Below are 14,875 nucleotides of genomic sequence, written 5' to 3' on the forward strand. Positions count from 1 at the left end.
AGGGGCGGCGGGGCCGCGGTCGCGCGCAGGCGCGCGCGGGCGCTCGGTCGGGTGCGCGCGGTGCCGCGGGAGCCCTCGCGCCCCTCCGGTGCCGCCGCGCGCGCCATGAACTGGCTGTTCCCGCTGGCCAAGGGCGGCGCCGCCCCCGCCTCCGCCGCGCCGCCCGCGCGCACCGGCCTCCAGCAGCAGCGCCAGCGCCAGGTCGAGTCCCTGCGCGCCGCGCACGCCTCGTGAGTGCCCGCGGGGGGCGCGGGGGCGGCCGCGGGAGGGCCGCGCTGGGTCTGCCGTCCCGGGGCCGCGGTCGGGCCGCGCCGTGTCCGTAGCGTGACCGTAGCGTGTCGTGCGTCCCTGCGCGCGCACACCGGGACCGTGCGGCCCGGCCCGGCTGGGTCCTCCGGCCGTGTGGGTAAACAGGGCCCCCGAGCCGGCGGCGCTGCGGCCCGGGCCGGCCCAACCCCGCGCCGTCCCGAGGCCGAGGCCGGAGTGCGGTGCCGCGGGGTCCCCGCCGGGGGACACGGGGATGTGGGGCTCCGGTGGGCTGGCAGGAAGAATTTGGAAACTGAAAGTCAAACTGACTGTCGGGACGCGTCCCCGCTGGCTCCGGTGTGGCCTGGCCGGGTGATCGGGCGTAGGTCGGCCTGTCGCTGGCCTGCCTGTCGTAGCAGGAAAGCCTGCTAGTGGGTTGGAATGTCTTCAAAGAGATGCGACTAGCTCTTGGGATAAAACTTATCTGGAAGCGGCTTGTAATAGCCTAGTTTATTAAAGTTGAGACTAAAACAGAGCACCAAGGAGTTGTGTGTCTCAGTGGCCTGCCAGCAGTGGCATAGTAGCCTGGCAGCCCTACTGCCTTTACAAACTAGTTTTCCTAGTGTTAGGTGCTACTTGCTAAAAACTGTCTGCTTCTTAGAAACTAGCTTTGTTTAGATGATCAGAAGAGGCTAGTCGTGTTTATTCCTGTTCAACATCCACAGTTTTTAAAGCAAAAATGTTCTGCTTTATCCTGAGGTACTCTGTCTTGGCAGTATGCTGCCCTGTTTTGCCTAGTCTTTTAAAACTCTTAACATTTTAAAAGGAGATCCACATTTCATACATTTGAAGTTACAGTTACAGTGAAGTAAGCATTCTACTGATATACAGCTTCCTAGGATTTCTGTAGAACTGGAAAGGTAGCTGCCTCCAAAATAACTCCAGAAAAGGACAGAGAATGTTTCCTGTCACATCAGACTGACACTAAGAGTGGAAGAGATATTAAATGCATTTCCAAGTTTAGTAACTGCAGATAGTTTGCATTCCTAGCATTTTGAATTATACAGTCAGGAAACATGTATGATGGTATTCTTATTGTTGCTTGCATAAACTTAAGTCTGTTCAGAGCCAAGGTTCCTGTGGGCGTATAGGAGCTTAGTTAACTTAAAAGTTTTTGTTCAGCTGGCCTTACTTGGCCTTTTGTTTATACCCACTTTTTTTTAATCTGGCAGTGAGATAGGTTCATCCCGAATTAAGTCTCCAAAAAGGGGATCAGTTTTTGTCAGTCAGCCTGCTGAAATGGTTTGCTACTGTTTGTGAAGGCACCAGCTCAAGCACAGGCAGAGAGGGAATGGATGCTGTATCCAAGAATTGAGGTGAGGGGTGACTGCCCAAATGCCGTTCATTTATGAGTATCATTGTCGCTCTTCACCAAAATGCTCAAAATTCTTGGTAAGATGTAGTTAACTAAGTTAGTCAAGTTTGGTTTGTGTTGTCTTAGGTCATAAAAACTCAGGTATGTGTGACCTTTATTTCAGAAAAGCAGCTAGCTTTCCTTTACACAGTCCCTCATAGGTTAGAAGCTTGAAATAAAACCTTTGCATTTAAAAAGAGTTTTCTTACATTTGCTGTTCTAGACAAAGTTAAGAATGTATCATTTTTCCAGTGTACTCATTCCCACTTAGGGAAGGGGCAACTAAGGTTATTAGTTCAAGGTTTTTCCTAAGCAGGGTTATAACCATGTGAACAATTCAATGAGAATCTGGCTTTCTTGTTCCTCACTCCCTGTCTTCATCTTCCTCCCCAGTTTCCAGAGCTTGTGCCCATGAGTGGAGCATAATTATATGCCCTTCTCAGAAGGAGTTTGTAGCAGGCTAATGAAGAGCGTGACAGATAATTACAGGACAGGAATGTGCATGAGAGGTTCCGGGGAGAATCCTTCAGTTAAGAATGAGAAGGTGCAGATAGTGATGTGTGGTGTAACGCAGTAGAACCCTTGATTTGAATTCTCATGTGCTGAAGATATTTGGTATTTTCTTCAAGCAGCATGTGATTTCACAGGGAAAGAGCAAATACTGAGTTGTCTATGAGAGAAATAAGATAGGATTGCAGAAAGCAAGATTCATAGCTGAGTTAGTGTCTTATTTGTTGCCCAAACTCCTGAAGACTTGGTCTTGAAGTCTTAAATTGTATGCCTCAGTAGTGCTTTGGAAGGACACAAAACACTGGCAAACTACTCTTAAAACACATTTGCAGGTAATATGTTTTGGGCTTCTTGAGAAAGGGCTTGTATGGAGTGTGCCTGGCAGTGGATGGAGGACCATTTCTGAAGCTGGATCAAAAGATGTTTTCTGGGAACACCCATCTGCCATTATTTGCCAGTGGAGCTGTGTTCTCTCCCCTGTATAGGGAAGCCTTAGGTGACAGAGGAGAGTATTATTTACCATGTGCAAGCAGAAAAAATACATGGAAGAGCAATCAGTCTGCATTTACAGTTTGTGTTGGTTCATTATAAGATGAAACTTATTTTCTGCCCTTCTGTCTTTTACTCTCGGCTTAGATATGTTCTTACTGTCTAGAAATTCTACTTCCAAGCTAAGACTTTGTCTCCACCTCCTCCACATTCTCTCGGATGCTCTCTTTTAAAACAGTCTTGCTGTGCATAGAAATTGTAAAATGCTTTAAGTATTGAAGTCAGGTTCCTATTAATGTAGCTCATTTCAAGATTTTTTCCCTCTGTAATTTGCCTGTTCCAGGAAAAACAAATTTGGATTCGGCCTTACCAGATTTTGTAAGGAGCAGCATCTGTGCTTTCAGGAGGGCCTGGATCTTAAATGTCACTGTCATTGCTGAAAGTAGCTCTTTTCCAGATAGTACTTCTTGAAAGTACTTGTGCAAGTGCATTGAGCTTGATGCACATAGTAAAAACTACTGTTAACTATTAGGCTAATCTACTAAGGAAGAATGCCTAGTCTAGTAAATGTTCTACATATTGATCTAAAGGCAGTGTTGCAGAGCAATACTTAGTTGTGAATCTGATATAATGCCTTGGCAAAGTAAATGTTTAATCAGATAAAATTCAGTATATTAAAAAAACACTGATGTGTTGTCTTAAATTAAGTCAGGGGAGAAAGATAAGTTCAGATTGTTGTCAGAAGAGTGCGCAATGTGATTTCTCCTACTATAGTTCCTTTGCTTGTGAGGATGTATGAGGTTTAAATGTTAAACTTTTTTTTTTTGCTTTAATCTTAATATTCAATATAGAATGCTGAAGACTATTAACTCATTCCAGCATTTTCAATTTTGTTCTTACAGGTCTTTTCAACTGAGTACAAATGTCTGAGGTCATACTTGTTTCTTTCAGACTTTTAGCTGTTACAATGACCATGAAATGGATGCTAACAATTTCTTCTTTGACAGCATTGCAGAAATACAGAAAGATGTGGAATATCGACTGCCATTCACTGTAAACAACTTGACAATTAATATTAACATGTAAGTAGAGTCAGCGGTCTGTGCACATCTTGAAAATTTAAATTGCTCTAAAAAAAAAAAAAAAAAAAGAAATGGTAGTAGAATATAAGAACAATAGAATTCCAGCTCATAATTAATTTCAAGAGCCATAACCTGGATTTGTATTAGTGATTATAGTGATTGAAGTGGCTCTGTACAAGATACAGATGTTCAGCTGAGCGCAAAATCATATTTTGCTATTCTCAGTTCCTAAGATGACTCTGTGATTTTAGTTGAAGGTAATTAGGGGGAAATGCTTGAGGGTTTCTGATAACTTTGATCCCTATCACTGAAAATAAACTTGACTGGTAATTTACTAGTCTGCTGTAACTCCAGACTCTTACCCTGGTGAAGCTTCTGGATCATAACTTAAATGATTTATTGTAATATTTCCTGTGAATTTACTTTGGGGGATGCTTTTGCTCTGACAAATATTGTTAGTATTCTGTTCACAAGTTTTACTTTGGCCTGCAGAGTTGGCCTGATATTCTTACAGATCGCATGGCATTGTATTTGTAGTAATAACACTTGTATTCAAAAATGTTGTTATGCTACAGCTTCTTTGTTGTCCATCATTTGGTCAGAGCATGTGCTAATAACACCAAGGCCATGGGTTTGGTGCCTGTATGGGCCATGCATTTAAGAGCTGGACTCAGTGATCCTTGTGGGTCCCTTCCAGTTCAGAATATTCTGTGATCATTGCTCCTTTGTTATACTAAATTTTTGCCCAGTAAATGCTCTCTTCGGTTTTCTGGAATTCTGATGTTCCAATCTGTTGGACTAATTTTGTAACTGAATAATCATTTTGTGTGCTTCATTCATTGTAAATTTCTCCATAACTGTTCTCATGGAAAAGTGAGTTTATGTAATTAATAGTACTTTTTCTTTGCATAAGAAGCCTTCTAATGCAAACTTTATCATGGAATGACACTGTAGTAATAATTATTCTTGTATTTGCAGTTTGCTTCCACCTCAGTTTCCTCAGGAAAAACCAGTCATCAGTGTTTTCCCACCTGTGAGACATCATTTAATGGACAAGCAGGGAGTATATGTGACCGGTCCGTTAATAAGTAATGTACGTATAATTTGTGGCTTCACACAGATCTTTTGTTAATACCAGTTTTAATACATGTCATACTAGATTATTGTTAATACTCCTGGTAAAAAAGATTAGTATAGATTCTAATCTCTTCCAAACTGTATTTTGGGGACATGAAGGCAGAAATTCAGAAGTATTCCACATCCTTCTAGTTATACTTTTACTGATACCATTACTGATTTGAGTATTCCATATATCTAAAACTGTTTTAAGTTACAAAGGCTTAGAAAATTACTATCACTTTTTTTTGGTTATTATTAATTGCACAGTTCTTCCAACTACATTCCAGTGCATTCCAAATAAAGGAGAGGGATGCTTTAAGATGGTTTTGTAACATAGTTCTTTCGAGCCTAATCCTATTAGAATGGCGTCAAGGTTTTAGCTTGAATATTCAGGATTTTATTATGCTGTTCTTTTGTCAACAAGAATGTGTTATTTTTTCGGAGTGAATGGAGGTTTTGACTCTTTCAGAATGCAGTTAATTCCTTTGTCCTCAGATATTTTAAATTTTTTTCTCTTCCTGTTGTTTGTACAAATGTAACTTGGTAACTAAAGTGAGATTTTTTGGTTGTTCAACAGAAGTGTGGTACTTCATTGACTCTGCACTGATAATGGAATATACAAAAGACTTTTAGTTTCTGTTCAGTTCTGGGTGGCTTTATCACTTTATTTGGTGCTTGTATGTACATGGTTTGGATTAGCTGGTGTGTCTGAAATAGCTTTTCAGCAGTCACATGGGTGTAATAAACAATCAAGTTCAGCACTTGAACACTTCAATAATTTTGAAATTCTTGGATTCTAGACATCATTTATCTTCTTGATTGTGTTTTGTTTTTGTGTTTTCCCAGTTTACAATGCATTCAGATCTTGGAAAAATTATTCAGAGTTTACTGGATGAGTTTTGGAAGAATCCTCCGGTTCTGGCTCCTAGCTCAACATCATTTCCATAGTAAGTTATCTAAACATAACAAATGGACCTATGTCTATTAATTTTTTAAAAAGAGACTAAAGCAATTATAAGGAGGGCAGGGACAGGAGTATAGTAATGGATATATTGGAAGAATTAGATTCCCTGTCCTTGCACAATTTCATGTGCATGCTTGATGTCCTGATTGTTATGAGAAGAGACACTAGATTTCATTGGAGTTACTGTATCAACAGGCTTGATGTAGCTTTATATCTGTTTTCTTGAAAAAGACATTTTTACACTATCAGATGAAATCTGGAATTTGCTGTAGCTCATGACCTGAGCAGTTGTGTTTTTCATATTCTGTTCATAATGTCCCAGGCTTAGGGCAGCTTCTGTTGCACCATGTGCAGCAGAAATTGTGTGGTTTAAAGAGTTGTATTAAATTCAAATTGTATCAGTACAACTGTGGTTCTCTTGGGTGACAGTAATACTAAGTTTAGATGTGCTGCAGTTGTGAATTAAAAAAAAAAAAATCATTCATGTAATTTAGAAGTAATTTTGTGTGTGTTGCCCAAGCTGGTAAATGCTATACCATAAATAAGAAGTAATGGATGCCACAGATGCTTTTCTCACAGCTTCTCATGTGGAAACTATTTAAAATTACTCTGTCATAAATTTTTGAGAAGTAGTTTTATCGTAATTAAGAGTGTAAATGTATATGTGGCTGTTCTACAAAAATGCAGGTTAATAGAGCTCTATACTATATTGCAGTATTAGACAGACTTACTACATTGAAAGTAACTGAGAACAGAAAATGCAAAGTTCATGGCCACATGAATGAAAAGTCATTCTTACATCTTACATGTGGTCTGGTAGTTATAATTCAAATGATAACAAATGTTTAAGCAGTTGGTTGCTCATGGTTGTGGTTTTGTTTGTTTTTAGCCTTTTCAACAAACCAGCTGGAATGCCTCCTTTTGCTCCTCAGGGGTTTCCATTTCTCCCTCCATATCCACCTCAAGAAACAAACAGAACAATGGCAGCCATGCCCGTTTCTGAATCAGTTTCTTCAAGCTACACTACAGACAAGCCTGCTGCTCCTTCCTATGGCTTGATTGCTGATCTGCCACTGCCTGTTCCCACAGCAGAAGCGGTGCTTCAGGTCTGTGTGCTGAGTTTTGCTGCTTAAGTTGTCAGACACCGGCTCTAAGTTCCCCTAAGGGCACACAAGGCATTGCTGTAAATCTCAAGGAAGCCCTTGAGTGAGTGCACTTCATTGTTTTGCTGATGCTAGGGAAACAAAACAGTCATTCTGGCTTTGATGAAGAATTTTTTTTAGAACTTAAAATCAGAGCAACAAGTTTGTCTGAGTTTCAGTGAAACTAGTGTTATGCTAAAGATCTTTGATTAATAGGGGGTTTTGTGTTGGAGCTGCACTCCCCCATAATGCAGCTGTAGCTGTATTTCCAACCACAGAAAATGTTTTTTTCTTTCTTTCCTGCTCAGAACCTATTAGGTGAGGGCAATGTGCAATCTCAAGACTTTATATGTAGAGTTTTATCTTGTATTTTTATAGTCAAACTCCCTATTGCTGATGAACTCTGGAAGGAATTTTAGTTTTAATAAAACTTTTTATCTAAATGTTTAGTCTTTAATCAAATCGTGTTTATAAAAATAAAAGGTTTTTTAGGCTTGGAAGGCACGTTTCTGGCTTTGTAGAATTTTAAGTTTTCTACATTCTGTGGAGACAGTTGTTTTTTCCTTGTCTAAAGCATTTCTTTTCTGAGGGATTAAAGCTTTAAAAACCACATGAAGGAGATCAAAATGTCAATCTCCTTCTCTGTTCTCACTTCCCTCAGTTTTACTTTTCCTGTGTATTTCCTCAGTCATCCAACATCCAACTGTTTTCAAATGAAGGACGTGGCAAAACAGAATTATTTTCCTTCAAAACTAAATCATCTTTTATTACATGCTACCACAAACATCTTCAAGCATTTTGTTGCACTGGTTGAGTTGTTTTCTGTTCAGAGATGAGTTCTACTGCTTCTTACTGCTCTTCCTGCTTTTCTTGTTGCTGGAAAATATTCATCTTCAGTTTTCGATTAATCAGGTTAGATATCAAGAAATTGCGCTTCAAAAACCTACTAAGCATTTCTAAACTTTGATTCAGGTTGGCCAGAATGGATTTACATACAAGATGCCTGATGTTCCTGATACCTTTCCAGAACTCTCAGAACTAAGGTAAAATTTCAGAAGGTAGCTGAACTTTCCATAGTTATTAAAAGGCAGTTACTGCTGGCCTGTATCAGATTTTTGTCAGAAGTCTGTACACATTACTGAAAGGGTTTTGGAGAAATTATAATTAGGAGAACTACCACATACTAAAATATTGGAATCAGAAAATAACCCTTCTTTGTATTCAAATGTGCTACTTCTTTAGGGTTTTGTCGGCAGGAGCAATACTTGATTCAGCACCAGAAAAAAGAGTATTTTTTTTTACTTTTTCTAACTATCAGTGTTATGCTGTTTTCTGAGGCCTTGCCAAGGACTTAATTTCTAGTAATGCAATAAGCATAACTTTTGAAGGAGGAAATGGGACAACTGGAGGCTGGTTCAAATGTTAACATTCTCTTAAACTCCAAAGGACTGTAGTGCAAGGTAGATGGTGAACTGTTTTGTGAGCAGCTCAGCACGTTCAGGGGAGGCTAGGTTAGACAAATCCAGGTGGTAAATGTGCCAACTGTCCCAGTGCAAATCATTGCTACATCTCAATACTTTATACACAAATATTTTCATCACCTTGTCATTATTCAAACAAACTGTATCAGTTATTACTCCCAGCAGCTTGTTCAAATCTAATGAGACAGCTTCCAGGGTCACTTATGTGGGATAGAATAGGTTACAAGTTCACTATAAACTTCTTCAGATCTCATATCTTTCTTGTGGTGTTGTAGTTAAGCAATTCAAAACTCTGTCCTTTAAACTGTTTTTTTTTTTTTCTCTTTTCCTTTGACACCTTTCAAAAACCCTGTTAAGTTAGCTGTCTTACCTTTTAAGTTCTAGCAGCATCCTTGTTGCAGAACAGCAAGTTAAGATGTTTTGGCAGGAAGTGTAATTTGTTTAAACAAAACAGTCTAATCAAGCCTGGTCCTTTCAAGAAGACTGGTTTAAAATTCCATGATTCTTTTGTTGGTAGTTGAGTTGAATGACAGTGGTATTGCAGCTGTTCTGAATAGTTCTGTTCTGTATGGGTGGCATGGTTTTGGTAGCTGGGGGGCCTTTGAGTGGCCTTTGTGAGAAAGGGTCAGGAGCTGCCCATGTGCCAGGCACAGCTGGTTTGGTAGCAAACCCACTGCAGGACAACTGAGTCCATAAGTAAAGCAGGCACTGCCTCTGAAAGGCATTTTAGAAAGAGCAGAGGCAGTGAGGATTGAGGAGAGGAATAGGAAAGTGTGATAATCCTGCAAACACCAAGGTCAGAGAAGAAGGGGGAGAAGTAGGTGCACCAAGTGCCAAAGCAGTTATTTTCTGCAGCCTACAGAAGTTTTGGAAAAGACCACAGTAGAACAGGTATTTTAAAAATGTACCCTGTAGCCATGAGAGGACTATGCTGCAGCAGTTACCACACTGCAGTCCAGAAAGGATTCCATATTGGAGCAGGCTGATATACCCTGAAGGAAACTGCAGCCGTGTATTACCCAGATTGGAGTAGACTCTCCTGCCAGGAACTGATTGCAGTCTGTGGAGCAGGAGTGGTGAAGTGTGAGAAGGAAGGAGAAGCAGACATGAACTGTTAAAGACTGGTTGTTACACTTGCAATTCCCCCTTGCCCCAAGGAGCAGGAAGCAGGGGGAGGTAGTGTTGGAAATGAAGGAATGAAGTTGAGCTTGAGGAAAAATGGAGCGAAATGTTGTAGTTTTTGCCTTTCTTTCTCACTATCCAACTCTTACTGTAATTGACAGTAAATTCAGTGAAATTTTTTTGAGTGTGTTTTTTTGTGTGATCGTAATTGGTAAGTGATCTCATTTTTTTTATCACAACCCCTGAGATTCTCCTCCATAGCCTGTTGAGGGGGACTGAGAGAGCAGCTAAGTGGGCATCTGATAGCTGGACACAGTCAACCCACCACAGTAGCATTATGGAAAGTAAGGCTTGAAATGGGAGGTACTTTTTAACATGTTGCTTTTTAAAATCACTGCTGCATATAAGAGATTCCACAATCCAGGAGAAAGGGAAAAAATTACCTGTGGTCAAGTGTCATGTATTTGTAAAGTCCCAAAAATGCCTCAGACTTTGGTAGAAATGAATTACTTTATGTGTGGTGTTTCCTATTAGATTTAATTGTACTTTCCTTCTGTTTGAATACAGTATATCACAGCTGACCAGTATGAATGAGCAAGAGGAGGTGTTACTGGAACAGTTTGTGACTCTTCCACAACTGAAGCAAGTCATTTCTGATAGAGATGAGTTAGTGAAAAGCATTGAAGAGCTGGCAAGTAAGCTCTCAAAATGTTAACATGTGTGCCTGTGTTCTGTGAACTAAATCCTTTTTTTAAAAAAAGTAGTAATGGTGGTTTTATTTTCCAGAAAAAAACTTGCTGCTGGAGCCTAGTCTCGAGGCAAAAAGACAGGCGGTGTTGGATAAAGTAAGTGAATAGTAAAATCATCTTCAGAAGTATTAGTGGTAATATCTGGATTTTTTTCAAGGTGATAATGTTCTTTTTCTTCTTCCTTCCAGTATGAGCAACTCACACAAATGAAAGCAGCCTTTGAAAAAAAGATGCAAAGACAGCATGAACTTAGTGAGGTATAATTCCTATATGTCATCCTTTGAACACTTCAGTAAATCTGAAGTTTTGATTTGTATCTTTAACCATTAAGAATATTTTTGGTTAAACTCTCATTAAATATGAAGTAGATTAAGTATTTCATCAAGTATGAAAAAAATGGGGTGATGTACCAAAAAGTTGAAAGCAAAACAATGGGGTTTTTGGTTGGGTTTTTGTTTTTTACTGCTACAAGAGAAGCAAAGTTGGAAGAAAAGAGAGATGCACATCTAGAGCTGTTTAGTACAGTCCCAGTCCAAACCAGTTTTAAAAATAGAACAATTTTTAAAGAAGGCTTGTTTAATTAATGGTACTCATTTAACATAATGAGCTTGTAAAACTGTACCAGATGAAAGTGCTCAATAACTTCAGGAACTTGAATTCTGCAATTCACTGGGAATGCTTACTTCAGGCAATACGTTGTATGTGCTGTCAAATCTTGCACATTCTACAGCGCAGATAGGGGAGAAAGTTATTACTTGAGAAAGAATTGGAGAAAAATAATAATTTCTTGGTATGTTTACCAGGGTACTCATTAGAAGATGTAATTCTAATAAACCACTTTCTGCACTAAAATCTTAATCATTTGCAAGACTCGTCACCTGAGAATGCAACAGTCTATCAAATGAGCATAAATTAGTACCTGAATTTCAGAATGCCCTCAAAAATAACAAAATTCAAAATAATAAAAAGGAGGTAAAAAAGTTTTGTGATGGCAAACCAAATGATTTCATAGGTGGTCTAAATGTGTTCATTGTTTCCTCACTTGAAAATCAGAATACTGTGATTCCTACTGCCTCCTTTGACTTTAAAGTGGGCAGAGGCAGTTGACATAGATAAACCTCCTATTTTTGCAAGAAACCACTTAAGAATAAGACATAATATCCCACTGCTGTACTCCTTTTTTTTTTTTCTAAGTTAGATTTGTTGATTCAATTTAATGATGGATAGGAGGCTGAGAGTTGAGGAGTAGCAGCTGAATTTTTCTGCTTTTTTCCCATATATGCTATATCATGTATTGATGTTTGCTGTGTGCTGCATGGTATCTCCTGCTCTCTTTCCTTCAAATTTCCAGAAAAGTAATTTTACTTGTACTGTGAGTGAATTTTAGTCATCTTTTATTAGAGCAAACTCTCCATATTTTGTACAAGATTAATTTAACAGGAAATTTTTGATTACATTAAGGTTTTAAAGTACATAAATAAAAGATATTTCATGGGGTAGATGAAGGTTAGGCCAAGCATCTAAAATCTATAAATACCTTAATTTTGCAGTTCTGGCTCTGTACAGACTCCTACTGGATGTGGATCATGTCCTGATTAACTGCCTAGATATATTTGAGAAAAAATAATGAAATTGTATGCAATAAACAGAAGTAAGGTTTGAGGTTTATAACAACAGAAAAATGAGTGTACTGATTTAGATTAGCAGCCCATCTACTTCCCGAGTAAATGCCTTCTGCTTTCCTGTCTTCTCCACAATCATTTCAAGGGTATTTAAAAGCTGAACAGTAAGTGCATTTTTACCTTTTTATACTTCTCAGGTTAACTGATTTTCAAAAGTAGACCCTATTTATTGATAACACTTGAAATGTTAGTTCTATTCAAAAATTATGCACTTGAGAACTTGTCAGATTTCCAAGCTGGATGCTTTCTACAGTGTAGGGTAAAAGTTGAAAAATTTTATTCACTTGTGTGAATGACTGTGTATCAAGACCTAAACACTTTTCTCCATTGAATTCTTTCTAGTTTAGCAACCTGTGCTGTAACTTGGAGATGGTACTTCCTCTGGTTACTTAGGCTTTTATGTAATAAAAGTGCTCTATCCACAAATTCCATATTTATATAGTCATTTGTCTTCTTGGAAATGTATGCTTTAATGGACAGGTTAATATTACATTGGACTTTTTATTTTCTTAGAGTTGCAGTCCAAGTGCTCTGCAGGCCAGACTTAAAGTAGCTGCTCATGAAGCTGAAGAGGAGTCTGACACTATTGCAGAAGACTTCTTGGAAGGCAAAACAGAGATAGATGACTTTCTTAGCAGTTTCATGGAAAAGAGAACGGTATGTAATATATAAATAGTTCTATTTCTAGACATGTACAACACATAGTGAATAAATTTAGGACTTTTTTTAAGATTTTGAGCAGTTCTGTGATGCAGAACAGTGATTTAGTGAGCTTTGACGGAAGAAAAAAGTATCCTTAAATGGCTTCAGTCTATTTAAACTATAATCTGCATTTCAAAGGCACATACTTTTAATTTGGGAGTGCAAAGGTCTCCTGCATTAATTAGACTCTATTTGTGTGTTGTTGCAGATATTTTTGTGCCAATTTCATCTATATCTTGTATAGATAATAGGGGAAGATAGCCACATTATAAATTTCAAATTTGGAAGGTTGACATAAACTAACATGTTGCATTAAACAACCCTAACATTTAATTTATTAAACCTATAAAACAAATTCTGTTGATGGTATCATCAAATAAGTAACTGAGGTTCGAAAACCACCATTCTTGCTCATGCGGTGACAAAAGTAACTTACCAAGTAGTGTACCTTTCCTTAAAGATGCTCAATAAATGCATTTTGTAACATTAAAAACAAGCCTCTTTTGTAAGCAATTTTGGATAGAATAATGTTATATCAATGTAGACCATTGTTCAACCTGAAGCTTGGAAGGGACGTAAGTCAGGCGGGTTTTCTTTCTTTAAAGAGAGCCTGTAAAATAGCTAATGCATTATAAAAAAGTGCAGCATGAATTATAAAAATCTGCATTTAAAATTCAGTCTCGTGTGTCTTGTTTCATAGCTCTGCCACTGCAGACGAGCCAAAGAGGAAAAACTTCAACAGGCAATAGCAATGCACAGCCAATTTCATGCTCCGCTATAGGTAAACTTGGTTTATTAAACAATTTACCTTATTGTTCCCACCTGGTAACTGCAAATGGATTTGTTACAGTGTTTAGTGTTTTAATAACACTTCCTGTGGAAATCAAGTATGTTCTGCATCTTGTACTTGTATTTAAAATATAACTTCTGGAGAAATTAAAATATCTAATTATGGAAATTTGTCTTTACAGACTTCCTGCAAACTACACCTGCCAAGAGAACGAATGAAAAACTCAATAAAGCACACTTTTTAATAACTATTATTTGCAAATAAGCATTTCATCTTATCTGGTTGTATTTATAGAAGAGATTGTATACAGAGTTGGGATGGTTTTTGTACAAATTAGAATGTCTCTTTCTATTCTCATTGTACTCAAAAATCCTTCTATTGCAAATATTTGCATTAATTTCTTGTATTTATTGTTGATAGTTATAATATTTAAGTTCCCTGCTGCTATACTCCATTATTCAGAGATTAAATATCTAAACATGTAATTTTGACTAGCTTTTTACATTTTTATAAAAACATAATTCATATCTTTTGTATTTTGAACTTTAACCATAGATTTGGCTTAATCTGTGGAAGACTTTAAGTGTTGATAGGACTTTGGAAACTAAAGAAGTTCTTAATGGAGATTGACAGTGGATTCACAAGCCGTCTTTTCTTGAAGCCAAAAGAACAAGTTTTTTTACTTCTAAATAATAGAAAACTAAGTATAGCTTGTATTGCGTTTTGGATAAATAGATTGGGGATTAAGCAAAGAATGTGTTGGAACAAATTATATTGGAATCAAAATAGAATAAATGATATCTGCATAGATTTGGTATGTTGCTTAGTAGCACTGATGCACTGATTTCAAGAGTGGCTTGGTACCTACCACTAATTAAACACAATTTTCATCTAACAATTTCATTTTCTTTTTCTTTGTTCATAAAGGAATAATAATCAGGTCACCTTCCCGTTTCTGTTTTATGCAATATAAATATGTTCATCCTGTGAGGAGCTCAGAAACACTTTACAAAAACTAGTTCTGAAGTTCTTTGGAAAATAGTTATTTTTTCCTAATTTTAAGAAGCAAAAAAACTAATTCATTTGGAGTTGCATAGTGTCATGTGGTAAGGCAAGTGATCGAATTTGGAAGTGAAACTTAATTCTGCACTTTAATTAATGAATCTTGCCTCTGGTAAGCTGACAGTCTTGGGATGGGACCATATCTGGTGAAAATGGACAGGATACAGTGTTCTGTAGGAGAAAAATGCAGCCCCTAAATACATGCATGTATTTTCTCTCTTGCTATTGCGAGAAGACACATTCTTCACCTTCTCAATGCATTAGGTTTTCATTAGACAGTCAAGGAGGAAGGAAGAGGAGTAGAAGGAATTGTACAGTTTT

At 38.2% G+C, this 14,875-nt stretch overlaps 1 protein-coding gene across 2 annotated transcripts; it reads left to right on the forward strand.

Moving 5' to 3' along the window:
* The first annotated feature begins 90 nt into the window (after window positions 1–90).
* On the forward strand, window positions 91–14,176 carry VPS37A (VPS37A subunit of ESCRT-I). 2 transcript variants are annotated; one of them, XM_083861336.1, is made up of 12 exons: window positions 91–230; window positions 3,667–3,741; window positions 4,720–4,834; window positions 5,707–5,807; window positions 6,714–6,930; window positions 7,939–8,009; window positions 10,137–10,264; window positions 10,356–10,414; window positions 10,507–10,575; window positions 12,514–12,657; window positions 13,403–13,483; window positions 13,674–14,176. In XM_083861336.1, the coding sequence occupies exons 1-11, from the start codon at window positions 106–108 to the stop codon at window positions 13,481–13,483; spliced, it is 1,185 nt and encodes a 394-aa protein (XP_083717462.1). In that variant the 5' UTR covers window positions 91–105; the 3' UTR covers window positions 13,674–14,176. The 2 variants fall into 2 exon arrangements, with proteins under 2 accessions (XP_083717462.1, XP_083717463.1); XM_083861337.1 differs by lacking the exon at window positions 91–230 and adding an exon at window positions 1,510–1,622.
* Window positions 14,177–14,875: the final 699 nt, after the last annotated feature.

Source organism: Zosterops lateralis (assembly GCF_965231275.1).
Source record: "Zosterops lateralis genome assembly, chromosome: 5".
Lineage (NCBI taxonomy): Eukaryota > Metazoa > Chordata > Aves > Passeriformes > Zosteropidae > Zosterops > Zosterops lateralis.

Bases quoted from the DNA above. Each gene is read 5' to 3' on its own strand.
- VPS37A (XM_083861336.1), top strand. From the start codon at position 106: ATGAACTGGCTGTTCCCGCTGGCCAAGGGCGGCGCCGCCCCCGCCTCC. The intron at 10,415-10,506 runs GTAAGTGAATAG...TCTTCCTTCCAG, and splicing joins GACAGGCGGTGTTGGATAAA to TATGAGCAACTCACACAAAT. The intron at 12,658-13,402 runs GTATGTAATATA...CTTGTTTCATAG, and splicing joins GTTTCATGGAAAAGAGAACG to CTCTGCCACTGCAGACGAGC.